Here is a 24,299-nt window from a genome sequence, read left to right as displayed (position 1 = left end):
TGCATCACTCGAAGCCACATACATAGTATGACTTACCGTGATGTGATAGTAACTCCAGATCAATATATGTTTACATCAGATGAGTGTGCCGTTAGGTAACTATGGCCAGACGAGATTTCCTCTGTTTCCCATTTTGTGTTCTTTCGTCCCCAACTTCTCCCAGAGTCACAAACAATAACCACTCCATACACCCACTTCATCTCCACGCAAACAGAGTCATCTCGATACTCTTCGCTATGACTTCGAGCAATACGCCCAAGAAAGCCCCAGCCAAGCGGGGACGGCCTGCCGCAGGCTTTGACAAGAACCACGAGTTCCTACTGCACTGCCTTACTCAGTCAGGTGTCCGAGTCAGTTATCTCCAACCCTCGTATCTAATCCCTAGCATTCGTTTATTGTGTTACAGATTGACTACGCTGCCGTTGGCAAATGCGAAGGTATCTCGGAGAAACAGGCCCGACGCCGTTTCTATTGGCTGAAGTCCCAAATAAGTAGCCATGGAAATGCTACTCCTGGTGCAGGCACAGAGGCCGAGAAGCAGGGACAGAAGGATAACCAGGATGGAAATGATGTCAAGGAGGACGTCTAGTGTCTGTCTTGCCCTACTTCATCTTGTCTCCCCTCCTTAGGTACTTCCTATCATTCCCGTCATACTTCCAAGCGAATTGTGAACCTATTTCGGGTGCAATCGAGGATCGACTGCTAACGGGAAACTCTATCATTATCTGGGTATCCGGTGTCAATTATGTTTAGAACCACACAAAAAGACTCATTTATTCATCTTTCACTTTCCTCGTCTCAGAATCCACCCATAACCCACCAAGCCTCTCCTCAACACTCGGCCTCATAAACGGACCCCTGTGACCAGGCGGGAAATAATTTGCCCCAACACAAACCACATTCGGCTCATTCACAAGTCCCGATTCCTGCAGCCGGTCTTGATCCCAGAAGACATAGCCCTGGTTCCGCAAATCGAACATAGCAGGACTATCAGGCTTGACAAAGTCGTGGAAACTCGTACCCCATTTCCAGCCCAGGTTGCAACTGCCAGCTTCATCACGGGGAATGGAAACCAGTTTACCCTTGAGGATGACATTTTGTTGTCTCTCGTCACATGATGCGATATCCAGTCCATCCTGGGAAAAGAAGTCTGTGACGGTGTTCTCGCGCGAGTCCATATCTGATTTGAGCATGGCGTGTTTGAGGGCTTGCGGTTCCATGAGACTCAGACGTACGATGTACGATAAGCCACAGGATATAAGGAACTTCACATGGCCCGAATGGTGGGTGTCTCGGTATGATTTTGTGAAGAATGAAAGGTCCCCAAGATCTTGATCTTTGGTTGATACTGCATTTCCCGAAACTTCTTTTTTGACGCTCGCGTTGCCAGAACCAGCGAGAGAATAAGAAGCCATGAAATCATCTTCGACTCTTTCGCAAAGCGATCTACTGACTTGAGCGAGGAATTGTTGTATGCTGATAATCTCTTCGAATTCATAGAGGGTGAATTGCGAGACGAAGCTCAAAACAATCTGAGAGAAATTCAGGGCCGCACTCTTGTCCGGAAGGAGGTGCAAGACGCGCTGGGATCTCGCGTATATTTCGCATCGATAGAACGCCCGTTGAAGACGGGCCTGTTCAGTAGATGACAGGTTTGCTCTTGGGTGGACGGTTGTCGTTTGGAATGGTGTTGGCTTTTCATGGTGCGAGCTCAGATTGCCCAGTGACCAGTGGCAATAGCTATCGATTAGGCGTTCAATATTGACATGGAGGTAGAACAACGTATCGAGGTTCACATTATCCACGCTGAACTGGTCAATATTCTGACGCCGACGAGTGCGGTCGGTGGTAAAGAGCGAGAAACATTCGGCCTTGACTTTGGCAATGCTTTCGCCGGACTTGATAAGTTTGGGGATATTCTGGGCGTCCAGCGCGGTATAGATGTCCGCCGCACATGCTGCGTGGATGGCATGACGGAGAGTATGCCTGGTAAGATGTTGTTTGTAGGCGACGAAGGTGCGATATAAGATTGGCGAGGCTCTGGAAGCGGAGAAAAGATCAAGCGGGGACAGGCATTCTAAAATAGTCAAAAGAATTTCTGTAGACAAGGAATATATCATGGTGTGAAGACGATGAATACTAGGTGCCGTCTCCTTTTCATCCTGGCTAACTGGTCCACTTTTTAGATGTCTCTCATTGGTTTGTCCTCGGCATTGGGAAGCTTAAGTCTAACCTTACAAGGTTGCAGGAACGACGTTGACAAAGCCACTATAACAATAACATACAGAAACATAGAGACCAAAAGCCCATATATACTAACATACTATTGGCCACATATTTGAACCGTTGGCTAGATACACGACAGAGACGTCCAGCAAAGAAAGAGGTAACGAAACGAAGAATACTGCTTGAAATGCCACATTACAAACCCAACATTAAAAACAGTCAAGGCATTTATTCCTATTAACCGAATGAAGGTCGTCATGACTACCTAACAATTACCGATAAAAGGAAGCTGGATTCGAGCCAACTCCACCCTGTGGAGGTTGGTACGCCTGATACTCGCCCGTGCTTGCAGCGGGAGGTGGTGGGCTGTAGGGAGTATACTGCGGCTGCTGCGCTGCCCGGGCACCGGCGGAGGCTGGTGCGATGGAGGAGGTTGATGGGCACTGGGAGAGTTGGGGTACGGAGGTTGCTGCTGTTGTTGCTGGAACTGGTGCGGAATTTGGGGCATAGTGGAGGCAGGCGGGATCTGGGCTGTGTCATCAGCGGAGTAGACCGAGGGCGAGTAGTCTTGTTGCTGCTGGTGATGCTGCTGCTGTTGGAATTGCTGGTGGCCAGAAGGCGGGGCTTGAGCGGTTGGGGCGTACGGCATGCGCTGGGCAGAACCAGGAGCAGGGTGGTCGACAGGTGAATCATAGACAGAGGTCCCCAATTCTTGGGGGCTGTCGTATGTAGATTGCGGACGGTGGCTAACAGGTTGGTAAGGGTCGGCGTGTGGTGGCTGCTGCGGTGCGCCGGCCTGGGTCTGGTGGCGAGGATCAGGGGAATGAGAGGCTGGGCGGTACGGCATAGTCTGCTCGCTGGTGGGGTACGGTGCGTATGCATTCGCCTGGGTTGGCGTAGTGTCTGGGCAAGTCAGGTCAGAACTGGCAGGGGGGGGGTAATTCCTAGAATCTACTAACCTTGAGGCCGGGGAGTGAAATATCGAGGGTCCGCCTGAGGAGCAGAGGGGTATCCGGCAGGCGCAGCACTAGGATAACCGTACTGTGGCTGGGCAGGTCGTCCATATTGAGGCTGTGCCGGGTGGGCTAGGGATGCCTCAAGGAGGGACTCATAGTCGCGACGAGCTTTGATGAACTTCTCATTAAGCTGGGTGAATTCATCTAGACATGTGTAAGCGAGACATCCGCGGCAAGACAAACGACTGGCTGATTACCCTTCTTTTGCGAATATTTCCCAATCAATTCGATGAGCTTCGGACGAATAGCAAGCGTAGCTTGATAGAGAGTTGTGATCTCTTCGTTTTCCTGGACATTGAGGTCTGTGTTGCGGGTGCTCAGTAGAGTCAAGAGCTTCTCGACACTCTTGATCTGACCAAAGACGTCCGCCTCCATTTGAGCTTCCCGCTGCAGCTCATCGACAGTGGGATCTGGGAGTTTCTCCACGTAGTTGAGAGGGAAAATTCCGGTCTGGCCTCTCAGGGAGCCCTTCCACCAATCCTTGTAAACAGACTCTAGAACTGCAATGGTATCGCCTTTGCGGAACTGAAGCTCCCCTGGCTCAGACGGTTGGAAGTCGAACAATGCTCTCACCCGAGACACGGTAGCTACCGATGTACCTGAAAGAGCTTGGGCCTCGGCAGGCTCTCCTTGATTTGTGGGGGCCGATGCCGACGCAACAGCAGCAGACGAAGCCTCTGCTCGAGGTGCTGCCGCAGCAGCCGCGGACGGGGCTGCTTTATCCTTAATCGAGAGTGCTAGGGCCATCTGCAGTTCCTCTTCCTCCATCTGACGATCAACGTCGGTGATCTCACGTTTTCCAGGTTTCGACGGTGGCTGCAGATTCGGGTCTGGAATGTAATCAGCCGAGCTCGATATTCAAGATGTAGAACAGATACTTACTCGTGGTTTTTAATTTCATGTATGCCTGTTCCATGATGCCAAAATCCGGGTTGGATGAAAACATCTCAGTCCATTCTTCCATGCGCTCCAGAATCTTAGACTTGACTTGTTGATGCGTGTTCTAGACACAGATCCATGATTAACATTCGCCGTCTGAGCAAAATCGAGGGTTTGAGATATGCTTACACGATCGTTCGCCAAGCGTAGTAGCGCATCAGTAAAGCTTCTCGAAGCCAACTCGCGATGAATCTTCAGCCCGCAGTTTTGCGACAACGAATTTGCAAGCTAGAAACCAGTCAGCTATATTCATAAACCAAGGGATCTTCCTGCTTCCAGAAGCACGGTATCCAGCCACAAACCTCCAAAGTATAGAGCTGGACGTTGGCATTTCGGTGAGCCAGCCTTTTGATCATCGCTGCCACGGCCTCTTTCGCACTATATCACGGCAAAAGTCAGCAACAGGTCTTTGGGTGGACTTAAGGGACTGAAATTCCAAGCTAGCCACGTACCCCGATTCCTCTGCACCAACTTTGTCACAGACGTCCTAAACCACAAAAGCCGAATCAGTTATTGTCCCAAGGCCCTGGTTGTTCCGACGATTCTATATAGCTTCATGCACAACGCACCAGAATATATTCCCAATTCTCGGAGGTCAAATTCTCATCCGTCGCCTTGGCTATACAAAAACAAACAACGTCAGTAAACACATCCCACATGCAGATTCAATGTACTCCTGAGAGCTTCCCCCCCAAGCTAGCCAGCTCCAGGGGCGCATGTGCATCTGACGGGGCAGAGACTGATGGAACTTACCGACGGCATCGTCGAAGTGGTTCTGCTGCGCGCGAAACATCGCGAATGTATGTCCTCTAACCGTCGCAGGTAATCACTCGATGGTATGTGGATTATCGGAGAAGTCGGGCAGCACTGCTCAGCTTCTAACGAGCGGGTCGCCTTGTTTCGACGTCGCAAAAAGTTCGACGACAGATTCCAATTAGACTTCGGTATCTAACTTCAGGTTCTCTTTCAAAAACTGGTTTTGTAGCTCGTAGTGGTGGTCTTCCAGCTCCGAATGCGGGGAGTCGACGACAGCAAAGGATGCGGCTAGGCTGCGGGTTGATGCAGGCGGTGTGAAATATCACAGAGGGAGGGCCTTGCCAAGGAATGGTATAGCAAGCGACTGGTATTGCAGCGCTGAGTATCTGTTAATCAGGTCCTTGGGGATGATCAGGGACAGTGTTGGGGGTATTGTGTACGGGCGGAACTTGTCACCTGAGTCAGCATATGACGATGCCCAGTGGTGCCCCAGCTTGGGAGACCCGCGGACTGTTAAGTTATTATTAGCTTAGATTGTCCAAATTGGAACGGATCTTTCTATTTTAAAAGCCTTATGTCTGCCTGGGTCTTGAACTTGTAGTTCTTTTTTCTTTTTTTTTCTTGCCCTTTTTCCTGTTTTTGTTCACGCTAGTTGGGACCTCGCCCTACTTATGTAGGCTACTGCGTTTCTTCTTCCCATATTTGCTTACCGGCTGTGGCTGAACCATCCCCACTACTCTAGGCACATACTTCCTAATTGTGGAATCAAAATTTACGGCATTTGAAGCTCGCTAGCTGCTTGTATTCATCATAAGCTAACGACAATGGGAAAATAGAACTACAAGGAATTACATTGACACAAGATCAATACAGAGACAGTGAGTGGCAAAGCAGAGATCACAGGCAACATGCTCATGGAATGGAGTCATTTTCATCGACAATCGATGTGAAGAAGTGAATAAAGAAGTAGACTGGGTACATAAACGGATTCCAACGACGTACTGTAGTGCACGTCGGGATCTAGAAGAAACATCAGGAGTGACGGGGTATCTGAGCAAGACGTCAAGAGATATCAAGTACGACGAAATAAAACCGAAACAAGAAAACAAAGGTGGTCGTTTATCAGCGTCTTCTTCAAGCGCCTCCTTTCTGGGCTTTTTCTTGGGCGCGGCTGATACGAGCAGCCTTGACCAAGGGGGCGAGATGCGATAGTGGTGCGCAGAGAGACATGAATGGGTGCTAAAGGGGGCGATGTCAGTTATCGCTGCAAAAGCAGTGGGAAGTAGGAACAAGTACCTTCAGTAGGTCATGCGCCGACGCCCGCTTCTCCGGGTCAACCTTCAGGGCAAAGTGAAGGAATTCGCGGAAGACCGGGGATAGATTGTGCTCGTCTTTGATGGTGGGTGTTCCGTTCGTAGCAATCAGATAGAGTGCTCGCAATGGGGACTCTGTCAGGTAGGGTGGCTCGCCTTCGATCATTTCGATGGCCATGATGCCCAAACTCCAGATGTCGACCTTGCGGCCGTACTCTTTGCGAGTAACAACTTCGGGGGCCATCCAGTACGGAGTACCAACCATGGTGTTCCGCTTGTTCTGCGAGTCGTTGATCTGAGCACAGAAACCGAAATCGGCTGGAGATTGTTAGCATTATTTCGACACAACCAACACAGGGCGAAACCTACTCAGCTTGATGTTACCATCCATCGCCAGCAGGATGTTGTCGGATTTGATATCTCGATGAATGACACCCTTGGAGTGCAAATGCTGGAGACCGCTCAGAGTCTAGTCGAAAATAGTTAGCATCTCGTAGTCTCATCTTGACCCAGGGTTAACCATTCTGCACTCACCTCTCGGCAAACAGCTGCGATCTGTCCCTCGCTCATAATGTTGAAGGTAACCACGTCTGTCAGACTGCCACCTTCCATGTATTCCATCACCACCCAAAGATCCAGCCCATGTAGGAAGCTCTCTAAGAAGTTCACAATGTTCTTGTGCTTGCTATCTTTCATGACCAATATCTCGTTGATAATCAAGTCCTTCTTGGGTTGCAGGTCTAGATTCATCTGCTTGATGGCAACACAGTTGTTGTGAGGATGCTCATACGCTGTGTACACACCACCGGAAGCACCTTGGCCGATTTTATTGAAGTTGTAGTAGATCTGCGTGGGGTCGCCAGGGTGGCAGATTGACATTAAGCGCGTCCGAATATCCATGGCGCTGCTCTGTCGCTGCTGACGCTGTCTAGGTCTGGCAGCAGGTGGAGCACGCGCGGTAGGTGACACCCCAGACGAAAGATCTGGCGCCGGAGCAGTCGTTGATGTGGAGATGGCCGGAGGCTGCTGTGCTTGCTGGCGTTGGGTGCGGTTCCGTTCCAAGGTCTGCTGGGCCGCGGCCATGACCTGCTCCTGTTGCCGCTGGTACTGTGTAGGGGATGCGATGACATTGGGAACGTTGGGGACGCTGGGTGCAGGGGTGCCATTTCGGGAGCTGGAGCGACTGCGGTGGGGCGATGCTGGCAATGGTTCGGATTCTGGGATAGTCGGAGTGCCAAATGTAGGAGCATAATTCTCCTGGGGAGTTCGCTGCGGAACTCCATACGAATTCGACACCGGGGGTTGAGGAGGAGGGCGGGAGGGGGTCATTCCAGTCGGCGGTTTCGGGGGCGCACGATGGGGCACCATACCACCCAGTGGAGGAGACATGACCGGCGAGACTGCCGGAGGCCCGCGAGGAATTGGTGGGGGCGATCGCGGGTTCTCAAAGCTGCTTTCGTGATGTTGCGGGAATCGTGGACTTCCTGGTGGCGATGATTGTTCTCTTGGGCTGGTGGCTTGCGCAGCTTGAGCAGCTTGAGCATTGTCGAACTTGTGCCAGACTTCATCATCACTGTCACCACGGGTGTTCTTTTCGTAAAATCGCATAATATCCATCATAGTCTGCGGGTGCTCCTCCTGCTCCTTCTTCGAAATACCGTTCTCCTGTAGTAGTCGCTGCCATTCTTTGGGAAGCCCAGTGAATTGGCCGGTCTGGTTGTCATAGCCGACGTGAGTAACGTGGACCGGATTCTCTGGAGCTGAAATTTTCATATTGCGACCGGGGGGTTCCAAGCATACTGTCCACGAATCTGGAGAAGCTGGCCTTTTTGCTTTGTCTCGTTCGGGGAGCGGCCGGAGGATTGCCATCGTCGGAATACCGTTTGTCGGGATTTGGGGGCCTTTCGGTCTCGCGATGAGCGAAGGAATCCATACGTTGCGTTAGAGTGGTGAAGCTAGCTGACTGGCGGAGTGAGTGGCGTCCGCGGGTATCGGGGCTGGTGTGGTGAGAGCGGAGTGCGGGCTTTTGCTGGGAGTGAGGATCAGCCTCGGCGGTATTCTCATCCAATGCACTAAGCATGCCCCGCGTTTCGTAAGGGTCGTTCAATTCATCCGAGCTTTGCTCGTTGTAGGAAAAACGGTTGGAACTGCGGGTGCGAGACCGGGAGGTCAAATTGGAGAAGAAGCCACTTGATTCGTCGTTGGAAGGCGAGGGACCGCCACTATTCTGATCCAGAGATGACGAGGAAGAACCTGGGAATTGGGCGTTGGATCTCGATCGATTATGCTCGCGACTGCCGCTGGGAGAAGATCGTGGATAAACGGGGGCGGAGGGGGTGCGTTTCAACGATGTGGTACTCTGATGACTCCGAAGAATGCGCGAACTGAAGCTAGGGGGGGTCCTTGTGAAGTTTGCTAGATGCTCGGCGGAATTTCAATGGGAAATTGTCCTGATTCATGGTGGGCAGATTTCTGTCTCTACACGAGACAGATTGAAATTGGGCCGAGGAGGGGTCAGATGCAGGGGATTTTTTTTTAATCTGTTTTTTTGACCAACCAAGTTCACGACCTGAGGGGAATTACGGCCGCGGAGAATAACCGGGTCCCCGAAGGCTCTTGAAGATGGATGGAATGGAAGATTGGAAGGAAATATGGAGAAGAGAGGAGGTTGATGTTTAGCACGTGGAGTCTTGGGAAAAGGAGTCGGGTGGCTGGGGCGGTTTGACAGGTTGCGGGTGATATGGGAGGAATATGGGAGGAATATAGGAGTAATATGGGATATCTCACATCTAAACTTCAAATATTACAATATTATACACATGAAGTTTACTATATTCTATTAGAATCGAGTCAGGGACACTCTGGTGAGTAACTATAACGAATCTATTCCTCATCATTCAGGCCAAATGTTATAAGAATAGAACTAGTCTCAGACTTCTACCCCGTTTAATATTCCTATATCGCACTTAACGGCTTCGATACGAGATCCACTATCTTTAAAGTAGTAACTAAATACATACTAAATCCTAGTTCAATGTTCTTTCCTAGTGATGTGGTAATCTAAGGCCATTCCCTACGAGGTCTAAAGCAAACAGCCCAAGTAGAAGTACTTGTATCTCCGTTCAGGCCCCTTTTGCCCCTGGCAGGTAGCCGAACACGTCCCAAAAAGGTTAAACCGCACAGGGTTGGACGGGTCAAGTGTGACGGAAGCAAGCCAATATCACTCTGCACATTGAAATCCTTGGGCGTTAGGCATTGGGCTCGTGTCAAAGCCTTTAGACACTTGATAGAATACAGTGCCACACAGATCCCTCCTGGATTACAGCCATTATAACCGACTTGCTGAGCCGGGCTCCGGGGCATTTTTCTCCATATGCGCCACCGTTGGTTGCCTTCAATATCCATGGATCTCTCCCCGTTTGCTACACAAATCTTCCAGGGCTGCAAACACTACAGAAAACTGATTGAAATCTGCTTACACCGTTTCTACCATACTCCTTCCTCCATCCCATTTTGACTCGCCTCGGTATATGATATGGCTCTGGCGTTTACACCCCATATTGGTTTCAGATATTACCAACTGCGTAGTGAGATCGAATGAGACGCGGTCCGGGCTCTAATAGCCTTTTTTTTCGACTGGCCACCTTCCCATTCAAAGATTGAGTAATATCTAAACATCCTCTTCACTTCACTGTCGTTGGTCCAGTCAAGGCCCGAGATTTGGCCTGAAACCAAACCGTGCAAATGGTGTTGGCAAATTTTGATCCCATGACTTCCATGGAGCTTTCTGCGCATTCACGTCTCACTTTAATAGGCTAGCCTCGATGTCTGGCCTCCTTGGCGATGCAAAATCAGAGATCCACAGGAAGAGAGACGAGAGATAAGGGCAAATCGGCCGAAATTCGGAAATTGCAAGGTGCCTGAATTATCAGGCAACATAAAGTGAGACGAGACATCAAAAGTGGTCTCAACACATTCAACTCCAAGACCACGGAATTGTGCCGAATTTTCAAACATGTCGTTTAAAGGCACAACTTTGGGAAATCGCAGCGTGTGCAGCTCAGAAATCACTCGACCTGGTTGTTCCGATCGTAGAGTTTGGAAGCAAAGTGGATGTATTCACATCACTTGAAGAAGCTTCTTCTTCTAATCTTGAATATGCTTCCGAGGTTGAATATCACCACTGGATAACGATGCTGATCCTTGAATATCTTTAGATGAATAGCTGGATAATGGCGGCGTCAACCACAACAATAACATCGGCTGGACGGTGCAGAGTAGTATGAACGACACCGGCGGTCGAAATGTTCATGACTCCGCCGTACAGCATCTTGCTGCTGTCCAGTACCTTCTACGGTATTCAGTTCATTTTGTCCATGTCGTTGTCATTCATAACAATAGGTGGCGCCAAAGGATTTGCCCCAATGCCGAAGCTGTCTAGCCAGGTTTACCGCGTTGATCCTGCTACAAAGGATGTGCGTATTATTGCTATGGCAAGAAGAATCTCATCACTTGCCATCTGAAGAAGCCCAGTATCATCCATTTATCAGGTCTATCCAGTGGTGTCCACATATCATTTGGTCTCCATGGATGGCAAGGTAATCCTTCAACGACACCATGCGTTGGACTGTGTCTACCTAGGTATGCGCTGTGAGCTCATTAAGCTTTATGCTTAAAATACAGCTGGGCAATATCAAGTCCACGGTTTTGGAGGACTGGTAGGCACATACCTAGGTGCATCACAGATAACCTATCTTTGAGAACACACCGTTTTTGTTTCTTGTATCTAATCTGGGTGAATTGAAAACGAAAGTCCGTAAACATGGTCTTAATACTTAACTACGTGTAGGGCGCGTGTCCTCGATGTCATCAGGCTATGGGGATTGCTAACATAGCAACCACTTGTGATCGCGCGAGCTTTCCTTTTGTTTACCTCCCATAATCTTCACCCAACACTTTTCTCCTCCGCGTTTCCCACGAACTTTCTTTCCATCCACCCTTCTATCAAACTACAGCCCTTCTTATCACTGATGCCTAGATAGGCAAGTCATCTGCTCGGAATCTGTGCCTTCATAGGAGGTAAGCCATCTTCTTGTTATCATGTCTCCTACTGTTGTCACGTCCTTCTACTGTTGTCACCTTGCTTTTATCTGGACTCTGACGGTTCTCTCAGCAACACCTAGTGTGGCGACTTGTCTCTTTAGGCAGTTCGTCTCTTCCAAGGTCTCTTGCCTGTCTTGTCACACGTCTCCTACAATACTCCAGTTCTCTTATCCTTATCCACCTGCGCAAGTCTACTCTGCTTACTGGTGTGTTCTTTTTAACCTTAACTTCCCTTAGTCTCATTTCTTGGCTCTCACATATCCCCAGGTACTTTCCTTTCTCCAAACACAGCATTATGGATGGAAACACCGCATCTCCTACCATTACTACAACTGAGAATGCCACGGTCAGCTATTTGTTGTCCCGGGTCTTGTCCGGTGACAAAATATGCAAGGCAAGCGAACTTACTGCATTTCTTTCCCAGTGGCTTAACGACTTCGAAGAGAATAAGCCAGTTTCTCCGGGTATCCAAGAGCTACTAACTCATCTTCTACTCCCATTTGGCACAACCGCTATGCTGGAGCGGCTGGAGGGGATGGAGGCCTCTTTGGCCGATACAGAGGGGTGGATGGTAAAACTCCATGCCCTCATGGCCAACAAAGCACATGAAAGGATGTTGCAGAAGTTGGAGTCTATGGCGGATGAAGAGCTATCATTCGAAGATCTCTGTGGGAAAGAGAACGGTAAAGCCACTGTTCCATCCGAGCTTCGGTAAATGATACTGACATCACAGAAAGCTCAAGAAGACAGTGTGAACGATTACTTCGTCATTGACCCCAAACGTACCCTACAATTTGATTATGACATGAGAGATGTGATGACTCGGGGCGACAAAGAGGCGATGAAAAAGCATGCCGATGTCTTTTATATTACCGGCTACGTTGCCTGGACCGTGCGATCTCCTTACTGGAATATCGCCTTGGCCACCGATGATGAAGGCAATCGATTTCTCTCAGATGATGTTTTGGATAAAGTCCTTCCCAAGTGGAGACAAATCCTCACCGGCGAGACGATCCCGACCCCGAAATATGGCGTTGTCGATTCTTTTCGTTCGTGGCTGGCTAGTGAGGAGAAGAAGGCCAATGATCTCGGCAAACCTTGGCCAAAGACTCCTATCAATACTGGTTCTTGGCCATCGAGGCCGAAGTTTGTAAGCCCCAAGACTCCGGAACCCTATTCTCGCCTTCGCACTATGGATGCGGGTCGGATTTCTCCGCTCGAATCCAGTTCCAATGTCACCGATGGTGAGCAAACTGGACTGCTCCAAGAGATCCTCAACGAAGTGAAAGACTTGAAGAGCATGATGAACCATGTTATCGAAAGGCAGCAGCAACAGTTCGAGATCACACAAAACCAAATGAATGAATCTTGGCAGCAGGCCTACCCTCCCATTCCCCAAGGAATGCAGCCAAGCTATTCCGTGCCTCAACAGGGTCCATTTGTCGATGCTCAATACCAATACCCCGTAGTTGAGGCAGATTGGCAATTCTGGGACCCACAGAACCAAAGCCCGACTCCTATGCCAGGCCCGGGACCTAGTTCAGCTCGTCATCTCTAAGCCTTCCTATAACCAAGGAATGGGCGGCACATGTACGATTTGGTGGGGGGGTCCTTGACCCAAATACTGAAATTCAGGGAGAATCAGGACGAGGGGGAAGAAAAGATGATATGCAGGTGGGCAGCTGTGGCTGTGTTCGAGGTTGAACATTGAGGATTTCAGCTGTTCCTCGCAACATCGTCTTCATGTCATACAATATCAGAAATGTGTCTGTTAGATTATTCCAATTGAACGCAATATCATTCTATTGCTGGTCGTACGTTAACATCTTTATATGATGGCTCTTTGGTATAGTGTGTCTGCATACTATGGCTGTAGAAGGGACAGAACTAACTTATATAGTCCGGCCTGAGTTGTAAAGAACGACCTTTTTGCATTTGGTTATAGTCTCACCATGGTGTTGGTGCACTTCAGATGTTTTGACTTGTACAGAAACAAAAACGACATGTATCCATATTCATGTGAGCAGCTGGCGTAGTGTAGTCTTGACAGTAATGCGTGGAAATGTCATAAAACCAGATATATAAGAGATGATAAATTAGATAAATCTCGTGAACGCTTGCTATCATCGGACAGAAAGAAAGAGAACGCGAGTGGGAAACAGGAAGCATGTTCCCTTCACCTGTTGCTCCTCGTGAGGACCCTGCGATATGTATTCCTTGGAGATCTCAGCCCTGTCCCGGCAGTGCAATGTCGATTTATCAGAGAACCCCGGACTCTGGCCCCAGGTCATCAACCCCGCGTCACTTTGGCCCCGATCTCCAATATAGCGGTAAGGCCAATTACTATAGATTGAGGCTCAGCCCAGCTGGATTTTCTTGGCAGTAAGGTTACTTCAGAGAAACCCTGCTAAGATACGAAGTAATACACCTACATCCGGCTTTGGGCTCCAAGCGAGGCCCAAAGAGGCTCAAAAGCACGGTTGTCTGGTCCGGCCATTTATAGCGCGGATGACGTGTTATATCGGAGATTTTGTTTTCGTTGTGCAGGCTGAATCAACCACTTCGGGCCAAATCAAGTAAATATGTGTCTCCCTTTAAGCTGATGTGATTCACCATCGATATGGCGAACCGAGTCCTCGCCCCCGCTTTTGATGCAAAGAGTTGACTGCGCTGTGACAAGTCCACATGACACTCTCTTTAGTTTCTTTGAATCTCAAATATTAGTTGCACTAGTTGTCGGTCGGATCTCGCGCACAGGGCTTCCGAGATGATTGGTTTAGTATCGTCAGTCGGTCCACATGGATGTAGATCATCCACACGGCGTAAACAAGAATCAAGCCATGCAAAATAAGTGGGATATGATGTATTCCACAATTTCCTTTGTCTAGATGTATCAAAGGTAAAATCGAAATTAAAATTGCGAGACCGACTTGACCTCTTGAAGTTAATAGAATTCACTAGTGTCAGGGTAAATGCTCTCTCCCTTGCTGATGGGAATGTGGAACTCGCGCACACTAACAGCGAACAACACATCTTCTATCCCGTTCCTGCTGCCGAGGCTGCTGCCGAGACCTTTAGCTTCTAGACTTCTACGGAGGAGGTCAGAAGGTCATCGGTGTAAACTCATGTGGGGGATATGCAGAAGATCCAATGGAGTGAAGCTAAACATTTGTATTGACTGCGCCTTGCCCAATGGGAGACATCACATAGATGCAGAAGTAAAGTCTACAACATATACAGAATATCCCGTACAGTAAGTAGTTGTAATCAACAAGACAGCCCTTTGTTTACTCCGTATGCAGAAAACACATTATTTTTGATTATGATGATCCACATGTGCAGGACTCCTTGAAGCTCGGTAATGAGCTCATCCCTTTCGGGGCCGACTCCAGTTAGACTTGGCTCAATACCGACATGCGCCTTACATCGCCCAGATACGATGTGCAGGGGTTAATAGCCGATGATTGGATCAGCTGTTATTATTCGAAATGGTCATACTTGGGGGCCCAACTTGGGGCAGCTGCGAATGGAGTAGACCAAATCAACATAAATTGGAGGTGATTCCTCCTTCCCAGAGTGTTTTCTATTCACAGCCGACTCCAACTTTCTCCGCCTCCTTCCATCTATACATAATGTTTGGTCTTATTCCGCTTCTTTTTACTGCGCTTGCCAGCGCATACCCCAACCGGGGTCCTTGCACAGGCAACTGCTGGGCCCATGACCCTGCTATGATCCAGCGTGTCTCTGATGGGAAATACTACCGCTTTTCGACGGGCACTGGTGTCAGCACTCATAGCTCGCCGTCCGTTAAGGGTCCTTGGACGGACCTTGGCCCGGCATTGCCAGATGGGTCCAAGATCCACCTCGACGGTGTAGACAGCACGAATATCTGGGTAAGAAGGACCCAGAACATCCCGTCAATCTGATAACTAACAGGATCTACCTTGTAGGCCCCTGATGTCCACTATCAGAATGACCAGTACTACATGTACTACGTCCTGTCGAAGATCGGCACCCAGAACTCCCAGATCGGTGTCGCAACATCCAAGACCATGGAGCCCGGTAGCTGGACTGACCATGGTTCCATTGGTCTCCCTGCAAACGAGAACTACAACCGTATCGATCCCGCCTGGATCAGCATTGGTGGCAAGAACTACATGAACTTTGGTTCCTTCTGGGGCGATATCTTCCAGGTCCCGATGGACACTCCCCTCAAAGTTGGCGGCGCAACTCCCTACCAAATCTCCTTCAACGCTACTCTCAACCACCGCGAGGAAGGCGCGTACGAGTTCAAGCACGGTGACTACTACTACCTCCTCTACTCTGCTGGTATTGCGGGCAAGTACACAAAGACATTCCCTGCTGAGGGTGCAGAGTACCACATTCGTGTCTGCCGGTCCAAGACCGGCCTTGGTGACTTTGTATGTTTCCCAATTTCCTAATCCATTCGCAAAAGCACCTGCTCTAACATCTGTCTTACAGGTTGACGCCGACGGAAAGTCGTGCAAGGAGACTGGTGGCACCATGCTCCTCTCCAGCCACGGCCAGGTATTTGGACCTGGTGGCCCTGGTGTTGTCAAGGACAAGGATCTCGGTGTGGTCATGTACTACCACTACTACCCACTTGCCGTCAAGGAGAAAACCGAGGTCTCGGACAACGCGAACTACAGGTACGCGTGGAACGTCCTCGGCTTTGAGAACGGCTGGCCTTTCGTGAAGGCCAATTAGTGCACATACTTCTCGTGGCGGGCCCGCGAGGCCGATACATATTCTTTTCACATTCTTTTTCTCTTCTATTGTCAATGGTTGGGCTCATATACTTTTGGAAGTATCGCACTCGCTTCTTCGATACCCATGCCGTCTTGATCTCTGTCATGATGCGCTTCTTTTTGTATCTGGCAACTCTTAATTATATAATATGGCCATTACGTTCTTGGCTTAATTGATTGGTTTAATGTCTGCATGATTCCGCTTTTATTTAAACCATGTACAGTCGTTGTGTAACGCCATCTCGCATATCTTCGGAGTTCACGACTCCGTACATTCCCACTCGCTCTTTGATGTCTCACATGCCCCAATTTCAAGATCGAGAGTGCCTTGGGCAAGGTAGAAACCACCTTGGTCATTTATGTCTAGGAAATTCCCCTCGATCTTGGCAGCGCATCAACATAGTATGTCTCCACCATGTCCACAATCCAATCGGCGAGACCGCACAGGAATGCAGCCAGGCTATACGGGCCTGGAAGAACCGTTCCGGGAATCTGCATTGTATATGTTGAGCCTTTCTTTTCGAAATTGGCAAAGAAGGAGTTTCTACAGTATCTAAACCTTGGAACAGGAGGAGATTCTTTACGTAAGCCTAGGGCGAAAACATCCGCAAATACCACACAGAGTGTCTGGATTTGGACCTTGGCAAACGGGGATACAAATATTTGGGCTGAGAGTGCGCCAAAATAGACGACGAGAACACTGAAACTGAGTGGTGGTGTTATTCCAAAGTTGTTTTGGTGGTGTTATTGGTGAACACGGGCAATATATACTTCCAGGCAGGCGGAATCCTACAAAACTGAGTTATAGCTCGTGTCTACTGCTAAGCCGATGCAGCAACTTGCCAAGGCAGGGATTGTTATACTAAATAAGATATCAAGAAAGGTGCTTTAGGAATACAACTAGAAAGGCTACTAACTAGAGACATTTTTGGGGTAGACATGGTCACGGAAAACAGTAGAAGAAGGTCGAAGCCCGAGACACTCAACCCACTCAAATTCCAGACAAATGGGTAATTTCCGGACCAGGTGCATGCAACATGGAGAGATATTGTCGCAGTAGACAGCCCAGGCATATATGATATCCAAGGAGTAGACAATGTTGCGAAATATCATAGCACCACCCTAGAAGCCGAATGAATACCTGCACAATTAAAGGGAGATATATTAACTAGCCTAAAGAAACCTAAGTGAAGCTTTACGGGAGAAGATTGTCTTTTGGGGCTGCGAAAAAAGAATCATCGTCTATTGTATACCTGGAGTATTCAGTTGATAAGATCTAAAATATATAGGGCTCTCCAAATAGCCACAGTGACGTGTATCACCAAATTGGCCACTTGCCGCGCTGTGGCCACGTGCGGGAATCCAATGAGAATATAAAACAGTAGATACATATTATAATGAATTCATTTATTTCATCTGAGATTGCTTATACAATTCCCTGCGATCGGATTGGAATTGCATTGCACCGTATTCGAATGAGAGCAAAGAACAGCTATGACAGCTATGACAGCTATCACAGCTATTATATCTCAAATCGCCCAAGTCCAAGGTCAATAACTATCCAAATTACTATCAATTCCTTAAAAAAGAAGTGTCAAAAGTGTCAAAAGTGTCAAGTGCCAAAGTGTAGAAACGGACTCGGAGAAAACCTCCCCGGAGGTTCGACCTGGCCTTTTCTGTACTTTCTGGATTGTCCGGGGTTACCTTTCTTCTCTCACCTGTCACCTCCCACTTCTCTTCTTCTCTCTCCCACTACTTTCTCTTCAGGTGGCTCCCCTCTTTGAGCCCCTGTATCTCTCTTTTTTGATTCTCGGCTTGTCAGTCAAAATCGCTATTGCATTTTCTTGAATTGCATCCGCATTCTCCTGAAAGAAAATCTATATATCCTACTCAATCCACAAAAGAGAAGGATACACTGTCGCCTGTGAGTTATCTAGAAGTCCGTGTCATTGCCATTGACTACACCGGAGGTTACGGTGATCTGTCCTGATCGGTCGTTATTGCATACTGACCCGGCCCGTCTTGATTGCAGGATCTTGTGCATAGCCCATTTACCAATCTTGTCTCCAACCCCGATTTCCTTGTCGAATTTACTACCTGTAATGGCTTCTGAAGCATCTACCTCTGCCAACGGCGGATCCCTCGCTGCCATGTTGGAACAGCAGCACGCCCGCGATGAGGCCCACAAGGCCACTGTGGAGGAAACCGTGGACGAGGAGGACCTCAAACACCCCCCTCCGACCTCACTGCAGCCCGAACAACCCATCCTCGTTAACTCCGATACCTCTGAGCCTACCACCATCGCCCAAACCGCTTCCCCGACTCCTTCGCCAAAGCCCCCCACCAAAAAGGCCCCGACATTCGACGTTCAATCCGAAGAATTGTTCCCAGCTTTAGGCAGCGGTCCGAAGCCGGCTGCCCCCGCGGCCGCTACATGGGGTGCGAAGAAACCTTCCGCGGCTGCTACTGTCGCAAATGGCTCGCCCGCGAAGTCAATGGGTACGTGGATTATTTTGGAGCCCCCCGGGTTGGACAAATTTCTGACACAGGAACAGAGATCCCCCGTATCATGGCGCTCCCCGGAAAGCACATGGAACAGCTCCGCCTTGCACCCTCCCAGATGCAACCCCGTGGACAGATGAAGAAGCCTCTCCGCGATATCCTCCGGGATATCTCCCGCAGATCAAAGGCCAATGTTGATATGCGCGGTGGCCCTGGCGGCTCAATCATCTTCGAAGGAAAGGGCTCCGTAGATGCGGTGCGCCAGGCTCTCCGCGAGGTGGCTCAGCAGGTTGGATCTAAGGTATGTGGATTAGACGTGCGCAAAACGAGTTTCTAGGCTAACCGATTCGTCTCAATAGCAATCCGTCCGTGTTCCCATTCCCACATCTGCCCGCGCTCACATCATTGGCCGTCAAGGTACCGTTGTGCAGGATATCCAGACCCGCACCGGTGCTCGTGTTCAGGTACCCCGCGCCGACGGCAACGCTGCTGACGATGATGACGACGATACCATCGACATTCTGATTGAGGGAGATGCCGTGGCCGCGGAGATGGCCCGCCGCGAGATCGAGGCGATTGTCAAGGAGCGCGGTTCAAACATGAGCTTCCGATTGAAGACCGTCCCTCCTGAGTTCTTCCCCTTCATTGCAGGTGCACATGACGCCAACGTGCGGGCCATTGAAGAGCGCACAAAAGCGCAGATTAATGTTCCGCGCTATGATACTTGGTCGACCCAGCCCCCTCCTCAGGAAGCCAACCCGGGCCAGGTCCAGTTCGTGGCTGTGCCTGATAAGCACATTTTGATTTCCGGAGAACGGGCTGCCGCGCAGGAGGCTCGGGCTGAGATTGAACGCTTGGCTGCGCAATTGCGCCAGCAGCTTACTCTGCGCCAGCTGGCCATTAACCGTGGCCAGCACCAGTTCATTTTGGGCGATGAGCCCGACGCTCTGCACCAGTTCGTCGCACAGACTGGATGTGCCATTGTCCTGCCTCCTTCCTCCGACGAGAGCGAGTTCCTCACCATCACTGGTCCCGTTGACCAGATCGAGGCTGGTATTGAACACGCTATGGATCTTGCGACAAGCATGCAGATGGCTAGCATTGATCTGTCCCGCCAGCACCCCAATGCGCCCGCCGGTCCCCATGCCCACGCAAGCGCTCTCTCGCAGTATCTCCGTCGCCGCCAGGTTATTAAGGAACTCGAATCTACTTACGATGCGCACATTGCACTTCCTCCTAGCGTTGGCGGACCCGTCACATGGGAGGTCTACTCCCGTGACGGCAAGAACACCATTCGTGCCCGTTCCGATATCATGAACCTCGTCCAGGCTCTTCCGCCTTCTAGACTCCGCCACGTCTCTGTGGACCCGTACTTCCACCAGTACTTGCGCGATCGAAGCGCAAGCACCCTTCAGAGTGACTATGGCGTCCACCTGATGGTGCCGGATGATATCAACAGCCCCGAAGTTGTTCTTGTTTATGAAGGCCCCTCCTCAACTGCCTCCCGCTTCGAGGTCCCCAGACAGCGCCCCTCTCCCGCAGATGTTGCAGCCTTCGAGAAGGGTCTGCAAGAGGCCCAGGAATACCTCCTGGGCGCTCTCGGGGACCAACGTGACATTGTCGCCAAGTCTGTTTCCGTCCCTGCCAAATACCAGGAGAAGGCGCGTAAGTTTATCAACCGCGAGCAAGAGGCCAAGGGCGAGGACAGCATCCCTGTCCGTGCCATTGTTGGTGATGCCCAGGGTTCTCAATGTCAGGTTTCCCTTCGTGGTCCCTCCGGTCTGGTGGCTGAACTTGCCGCCAAGGTGGAGGCTTTCGTCGTAGAGCAGGAGAAGGACGATCTGGAGCGTGGTTACACCACTAGCTTCGACTTCCCCCAGAAGTACGCCAACTTCCTGATTGGCAAGCGTGGTGAAAACATCAACAAGCTCCGCGAGGAGTTCGATGTTGATATCAAGGTGGAGAACGGGAAGGTCGAGGTCAAGGGGACCCAAGGCCAAGGCGGATGCTACCCGCATGCGCATCATCAACATGGGCAAGAAGTTGGAAGATGAGACCACTCACATTCTCAAGGTCCCCGCCCAATACCACCGCGAGTTGATCGGCCAGCGCGGAAACCAGGTCAACCGTCTCCAGGATCGCTACTCTGTCCGCGTCCAGTTCCCTCGCGCAACTGTTGCCAACGATGACGCCACGGAAACCGGCAGCGATGCTGGTGGTGCTCGTCCCCAGCGTGCTCAGCAGGCTCCCGATGAGGTCCTCGTCAAGGGCCCCAGCAAGGGCGCTGACTCGGCTCGTGACGAGATCCTTAGCTTGCTGCAGTATGTCATTGAGCACGGTCATTCTGCCTCTATCTCTGTGGCCCAGAGTCAGGTCGCATCCCTGATCGGCCAGCGCGGCCGTGAGATGGACAAGCTTCGTGCTGATACCGGCGCCCAGATCGATGTTCCCAACGCCAACGATGCGCCGGATGCATCGGGCCGCGTGGAGATCCGTGTCAAGGGTACTAAGCAGCAAGTTGCTGAGGCCAAGAAGATCTTGCAGCAGCGGGCCAGCGAGTTCGATGCCACTGTGACTAAGACCATTGAGGTTGAAAAGAAGTACCACAAAGCCTTGATCGGTGGAGGCGGTAAGTTTTGATGCAAACTGATGTGCTTGTTTTCAATTACTAACTAAAGTAGGCGCCAACATCCGCAAGATCGTCACTGAGGCCGGTGGCCCCACTGACGGCAGCGCCGCCAGAATGGTCCGTTTCCCCCGTCCTGAAAGCACCGAATCGACCATCCGCCTCGAGGGCAACGGCAAGATCGTGGATAGCATCATCGCTGCGATCGAAGAGTTCGTCAAGGAGCGCCAGGACCAGGTCACGGAAATCCTCGATGTTCCCACCGCCCAGCACCGCATGCTCATCGGCCGTGGGGGCGAGACCCGCCGCGGGATTGAGACTAAGTTCAACGTCACCCTTGATATCCCCAAGCAGGGCTCCGGCCGTACCGATGTGAAGCTCAAGGGCCCCAGCAGCGCCGTCGAAAGCGCTAAGGAGCACATCCAGTCCATGCTTAAGGAGCAGCACGCGGAGACCATCGAGGTCCCCAGCCACCTGCACCACTTCCTTGCCGACAATGGCCAAATCTTCCGCCGCCTGCGCAACGACTACCAGGTCACTGTCGACCACGCCGGCCAGGCCGTGCCCGTGCCTGCCCCCTCCGCCGCCGAGGACACCCGCACCACAGCTGAAGGCACCGACATGCCCCTGATCATTGATGACCCCAGCGTGACCGCCGATGCACACTCCTGGACCGTCGTGGACAACAACGCCACGGATGTCGCCTCTAGCCCCTTCCCTTGGGTTCTCAGCGGCACCCCAGAGAACGTGGCCAAGGCGCGCGCCGTCATCGAGAAGGGTCTCGCCTCGGCAACCCAGCAGTCCACTACGGGCTACCTGATCCTGCCGGACCCCAAAACCTACCGCTTCGTCGTCGGCCAGGGCGGCAGCCAGATCAACGCCATCCGCAAGAAGACAGGTTGCCGTATCAATGTGCCCAAGGAGCAGGCTCACGGTGAAGCGATTGAGATCCGGGGTAGCCCCAGTGGCCTGGAAGAGGCCAAGGAGATGATCCTGGAGGCCGTGCAGAATGGACTTCACCCCTCTGCGCGGTGAGTGGCTATGGTTTGTTATTGCGACAGTGGTTTGAATCTGACATAGAAAACCGACTCTTACACCACCCTTCTCTGCCTTAAATTCGAGCGAGCGGGAACAGTATTCATTTTAGTCTTTTCTTTTGGCTTTTTACTTCGATTCTTGTTTTCATCCTTTTTTTTTGGGTATCTATTTCATGAATATTGGTTTTTAAAAGAGCTTCTTTTTGATCTTGCTTTTTGCATCTATTGCTTTTCGGCTTTCTCATCCTATTGTGTCTTCTTTTCTTGTAGCTACTTCCCCAGGTCTGATGCAGATTGTCTACGAGGAATTGATGGACTCTTGTGGCTCATTTATGAGAGAGACGGAGTGTTGACTACCCAGGTGGTTCTCCAATCTAAGTAATTTGACTCTATCATGGATTGTAACTTCGTATATATAATCTAACGCAGGACCTGGCTATGGTAACATGGATTGCAATATAAAATACCTACTAGAAGCAGAACAGGATCGAACGCCGTCGAAAGGCCAAGCTCGGACGCAATATCCCGTTATCTCCTCTCGTCTCCGGGCTATTAGAAATCGCCGAAAGAATTGGAGATATTGGAGATATCTTGGAGATATCTTGGAGAGATGAGGGGATGAGGGGAACGGTCACCGGAGTCCTTTACTCCTTTGGGAGCGGCGATCCTCTTTCCCTATCTGGTCAATTGCCGTATTATTCGGGTTGATTGTCACATCGAAGGTCGAGGTCCAGTCCCGAGGTCCATAACAGATGTTGATAATTTCCATATTCCGAAAAAAAGAATTAATCCAAGTATGTGAATAGATAAAAAAAAAAAGGTAATATAAAAAAAAGAGCTGGATACTCATAAGGCCCCGAAACAGAAAAACGCTCTCTTTGCTCTTTGCTCTTTTAGGCATACTCCCCATCCATGGACGGGTCTTTGAATCTCAGATCTGCATTGCATCCAGACCCATAGCCACTAGTCCTCTCAATCAAATCTCAAATCATCTAATTGCAAAACACAAACACCCCCGACAGCTAGTTTACTGCTGCTGAGCCTGTTGGGCTTGGAGGTAGTTGTATGCGCCGTATGCGATGGCGCCACCGATGAGGATGACGGCGTAGAGACCGACGCCGAAGCCGGAGGCGGAGGAAGAAGACGAAGAGTCTGTGCTGGTGGTTGGCTTGGCCTTGGGGGAGGGGTCACCGGGCTATTTTGGTGTCAGTATTGTATTGGTGCCCATGTGATTGTGTGGGGTTAGGAGCCGAGGGTAGAAGGAACACATGGAGTGTGGGGAAACGGTATATTGAGTATTAAGGATGTTGGGAGATTTGTGCTTTGGGGGTACGTACCATGCGCTTCACGTTGCCGACGAGCATGCCGTCGTCGAGGAGAGCGCGCGCCTCATCGCTGTGGCCGACGTCGTCGAAGGCTTCGGTGCAGTCTTGGCCGGCGAGATCGAGGAGGACTTCCTCGCCACCGCTGGGATTTGTTAGTCTGTTTGTTCTGGGGTTTTGATCTGGGGTGAAGCGATGCGAGACGAGGGGAGAGAATAGGCCGAGGTGGCCTTTTCTTTTTTTTTTTGGCTCTTGTTTTTCTTTTTCGCTTCTATTCTCGCTCGCGCTTGTTCTTTGCTTCGGGTATTGGGATGGTAGATCCGGTGGCAGTGGGCATAGATATGGAGACAACGTACGGGTGCTCATTGGCGAATGTGGTGCAGTCGTAGACCTTGTCGTTGATGATCAGGTAGAGATCCTTCTTGTTGTTGTGCTCGGAGACCTCCTGCAGGGTGAGTTCCTTGACTTCGGACATGGTGAATTGGGGTATCTGAATGTGATTGCCGTTGTCAGTGAGTTTCTGTAAAGACTGGGCAAGTGAAGAGAGGGGTGTGTTTGGATGTGTTGAGCAGAGTTGGCGATAGGAGAAAACGGCGAGAAATGTTGGGGAGATAGGAAGTTGACGACTTACGGGGTATTTCGGGAGTTCGGGAGAAATAGAAAGTCCAAAAATCAGCTGAGAGTACAAGA

At 50.5% G+C, this 24,299-nt stretch overlaps 9 protein-coding genes across 9 annotated transcripts; 5 read left to right on the top strand and 4 right to left on the bottom strand.

Annotated features, from left to right (window-relative positions):
• Positions 1-236: 236 nt before the first annotated feature.
• On the top strand, positions 237-589 carry N7519_003273 (uncharacterized protein; the record flags this gene model as incomplete). The annotated part of the gene is made up of 2 exons (XM_057290051.1): positions 237-350; positions 407-589. The coding sequence occupies 2 exons, from the start codon at positions 237-239 to the stop codon at positions 587-589; spliced, it is 297 nt and encodes a 98-aa protein (XP_057151253.1).
• A 184-nt stretch (positions 590-773) lies between these two features.
• On the bottom strand, positions 774-2,120 carry N7519_003272 (uncharacterized protein; the record flags this gene model as incomplete). Its single annotated transcript, XM_057290050.1, has 1 exon — positions 774-2,120. The coding sequence occupies one exon, from the start codon at positions 2,118-2,120 to the stop codon at positions 774-776; it is 1,347 nt and encodes a 448-aa protein (XP_057151252.1).
• Positions 2,121-2,491: 371 nt separating this feature from the next.
• N7519_003271 (ESCRT-0 subunit protein HSE1) lies at positions 2,492-4,974 on the bottom strand (the record flags this gene model as incomplete). Its single annotated transcript, XM_057290049.1, has 9 exons — positions 2,492-3,129; positions 3,186-3,386; positions 3,440-4,072; positions 4,125-4,245; positions 4,311-4,409; positions 4,484-4,559; positions 4,634-4,668; positions 4,751-4,800; positions 4,935-4,974. The coding sequence occupies 9 exons, from the start codon at positions 4,972-4,974 to the stop codon at positions 2,492-2,494; spliced, it is 1,893 nt and encodes a 630-aa protein (XP_057151251.1).
• Positions 4,975-5,259: 285 nt separating this feature from the next.
• pakA (mitogen-activated protein kinase kinase kinase kinase STE20) lies at positions 5,260-9,613 on the bottom strand (the record flags this gene model as incomplete). Its single annotated transcript, XM_057290048.1, has 7 exons — positions 5,260-5,447; positions 6,116-6,176; positions 6,234-6,568; positions 6,620-6,719; positions 6,785-8,004; positions 8,051-8,640; positions 9,432-9,613. 7 exons carry the CDS (start codon positions 9,611-9,613, stop codon positions 5,260-5,262), a joined length of 2,676 nt encoding a protein of 891 aa, XP_057151250.1.
• A 941-nt stretch (positions 9,614-10,554) lies between these two features.
• On the top strand, positions 10,555-10,773 carry N7519_003269 (uncharacterized protein; the record flags this gene model as incomplete). The annotated part of the gene is made up of 1 exon (XM_057290047.1): positions 10,555-10,773. The coding sequence occupies one exon, from the start codon at positions 10,555-10,557 to the stop codon at positions 10,771-10,773; it is 219 nt and encodes a 72-aa protein (XP_057151249.1).
• An 875-nt stretch (positions 10,774-11,648) lies between these two features.
• Positions 11,649-12,911, top strand: N7519_003268 (uncharacterized protein; the record flags this gene model as incomplete). The annotated part of the gene is made up of 2 exons (XM_057290046.1): positions 11,649-12,036; positions 12,091-12,911. The coding sequence occupies 2 exons, from the start codon at positions 11,649-11,651 to the stop codon at positions 12,909-12,911; spliced, it is 1,209 nt and encodes a 402-aa protein (XP_057151248.1).
• A 2,074-nt stretch (positions 12,912-14,985) lies between these two features.
• On the top strand, positions 14,986-16,081 carry N7519_003267 (uncharacterized protein; the record flags this gene model as incomplete). The annotated part of the gene is made up of 3 exons (XM_057290045.1): positions 14,986-15,246; positions 15,304-15,774; positions 15,836-16,081. The coding sequence occupies 3 exons, from the start codon at positions 14,986-14,988 to the stop codon at positions 16,079-16,081; spliced, it is 978 nt and encodes a 325-aa protein (XP_057151247.1).
• Positions 16,082-18,224: 2,143 nt separating this feature from the next.
• N7519_003266 (putative RNA binding effector protein Scp160) lies at positions 18,225-22,285 on the top strand (the record flags this gene model as incomplete). The annotated part of the gene is given in 5 exon segments (XM_057290044.1): positions 18,225-18,621; positions 18,672-18,925; positions 18,984-20,603; positions 20,620-21,253; positions 21,306-22,285. The coding sequence occupies 5 exon segments, from the start codon at positions 18,225-18,227 to the stop codon at positions 22,283-22,285; spliced, it is 3,885 nt and encodes a 1,294-aa protein (XP_057151246.1).
• Positions 22,286-23,314: 1,029 nt separating this feature from the next.
• On the bottom strand, positions 23,315-24,099 carry N7519_003265 (cytochrome b5-like heme/steroid binding domain-containing protein; the record flags this gene model as incomplete). Its single annotated transcript, XM_057290043.1, has 3 exons — positions 23,966-24,099; positions 23,625-23,754; positions 23,315-23,482 (listed from the first exon to the last, which is right to left on the bottom strand). Exons 1-3 carry the CDS (start codon positions 24,082-24,084, stop codon positions 23,315-23,317), a joined length of 417 nt encoding a protein of 138 aa, XP_057151245.1. The 5' UTR covers positions 24,085-24,099.
• Between the last annotated feature and the right edge of the window lie 200 nt (positions 24,100-24,299).

The sequence above is a fragment of the Penicillium mononematosum genome (assembly GCF_028829835.1).
Source record: "Penicillium mononematosum strain IBT 11891 chromosome Unknown utg000002l:1.0-8112719.0:1.0-8118358.0, whole genome shotgun sequence".
NCBI classification, from domain to species: Eukaryota; Fungi; Ascomycota; class Eurotiomycetes; order Eurotiales; family Aspergillaceae; genus Penicillium; species Penicillium mononematosum.
Note: the sequence above shows the minus strand (reverse complement) of the source record. Positions and strands in the feature narration are given on the sequence as shown.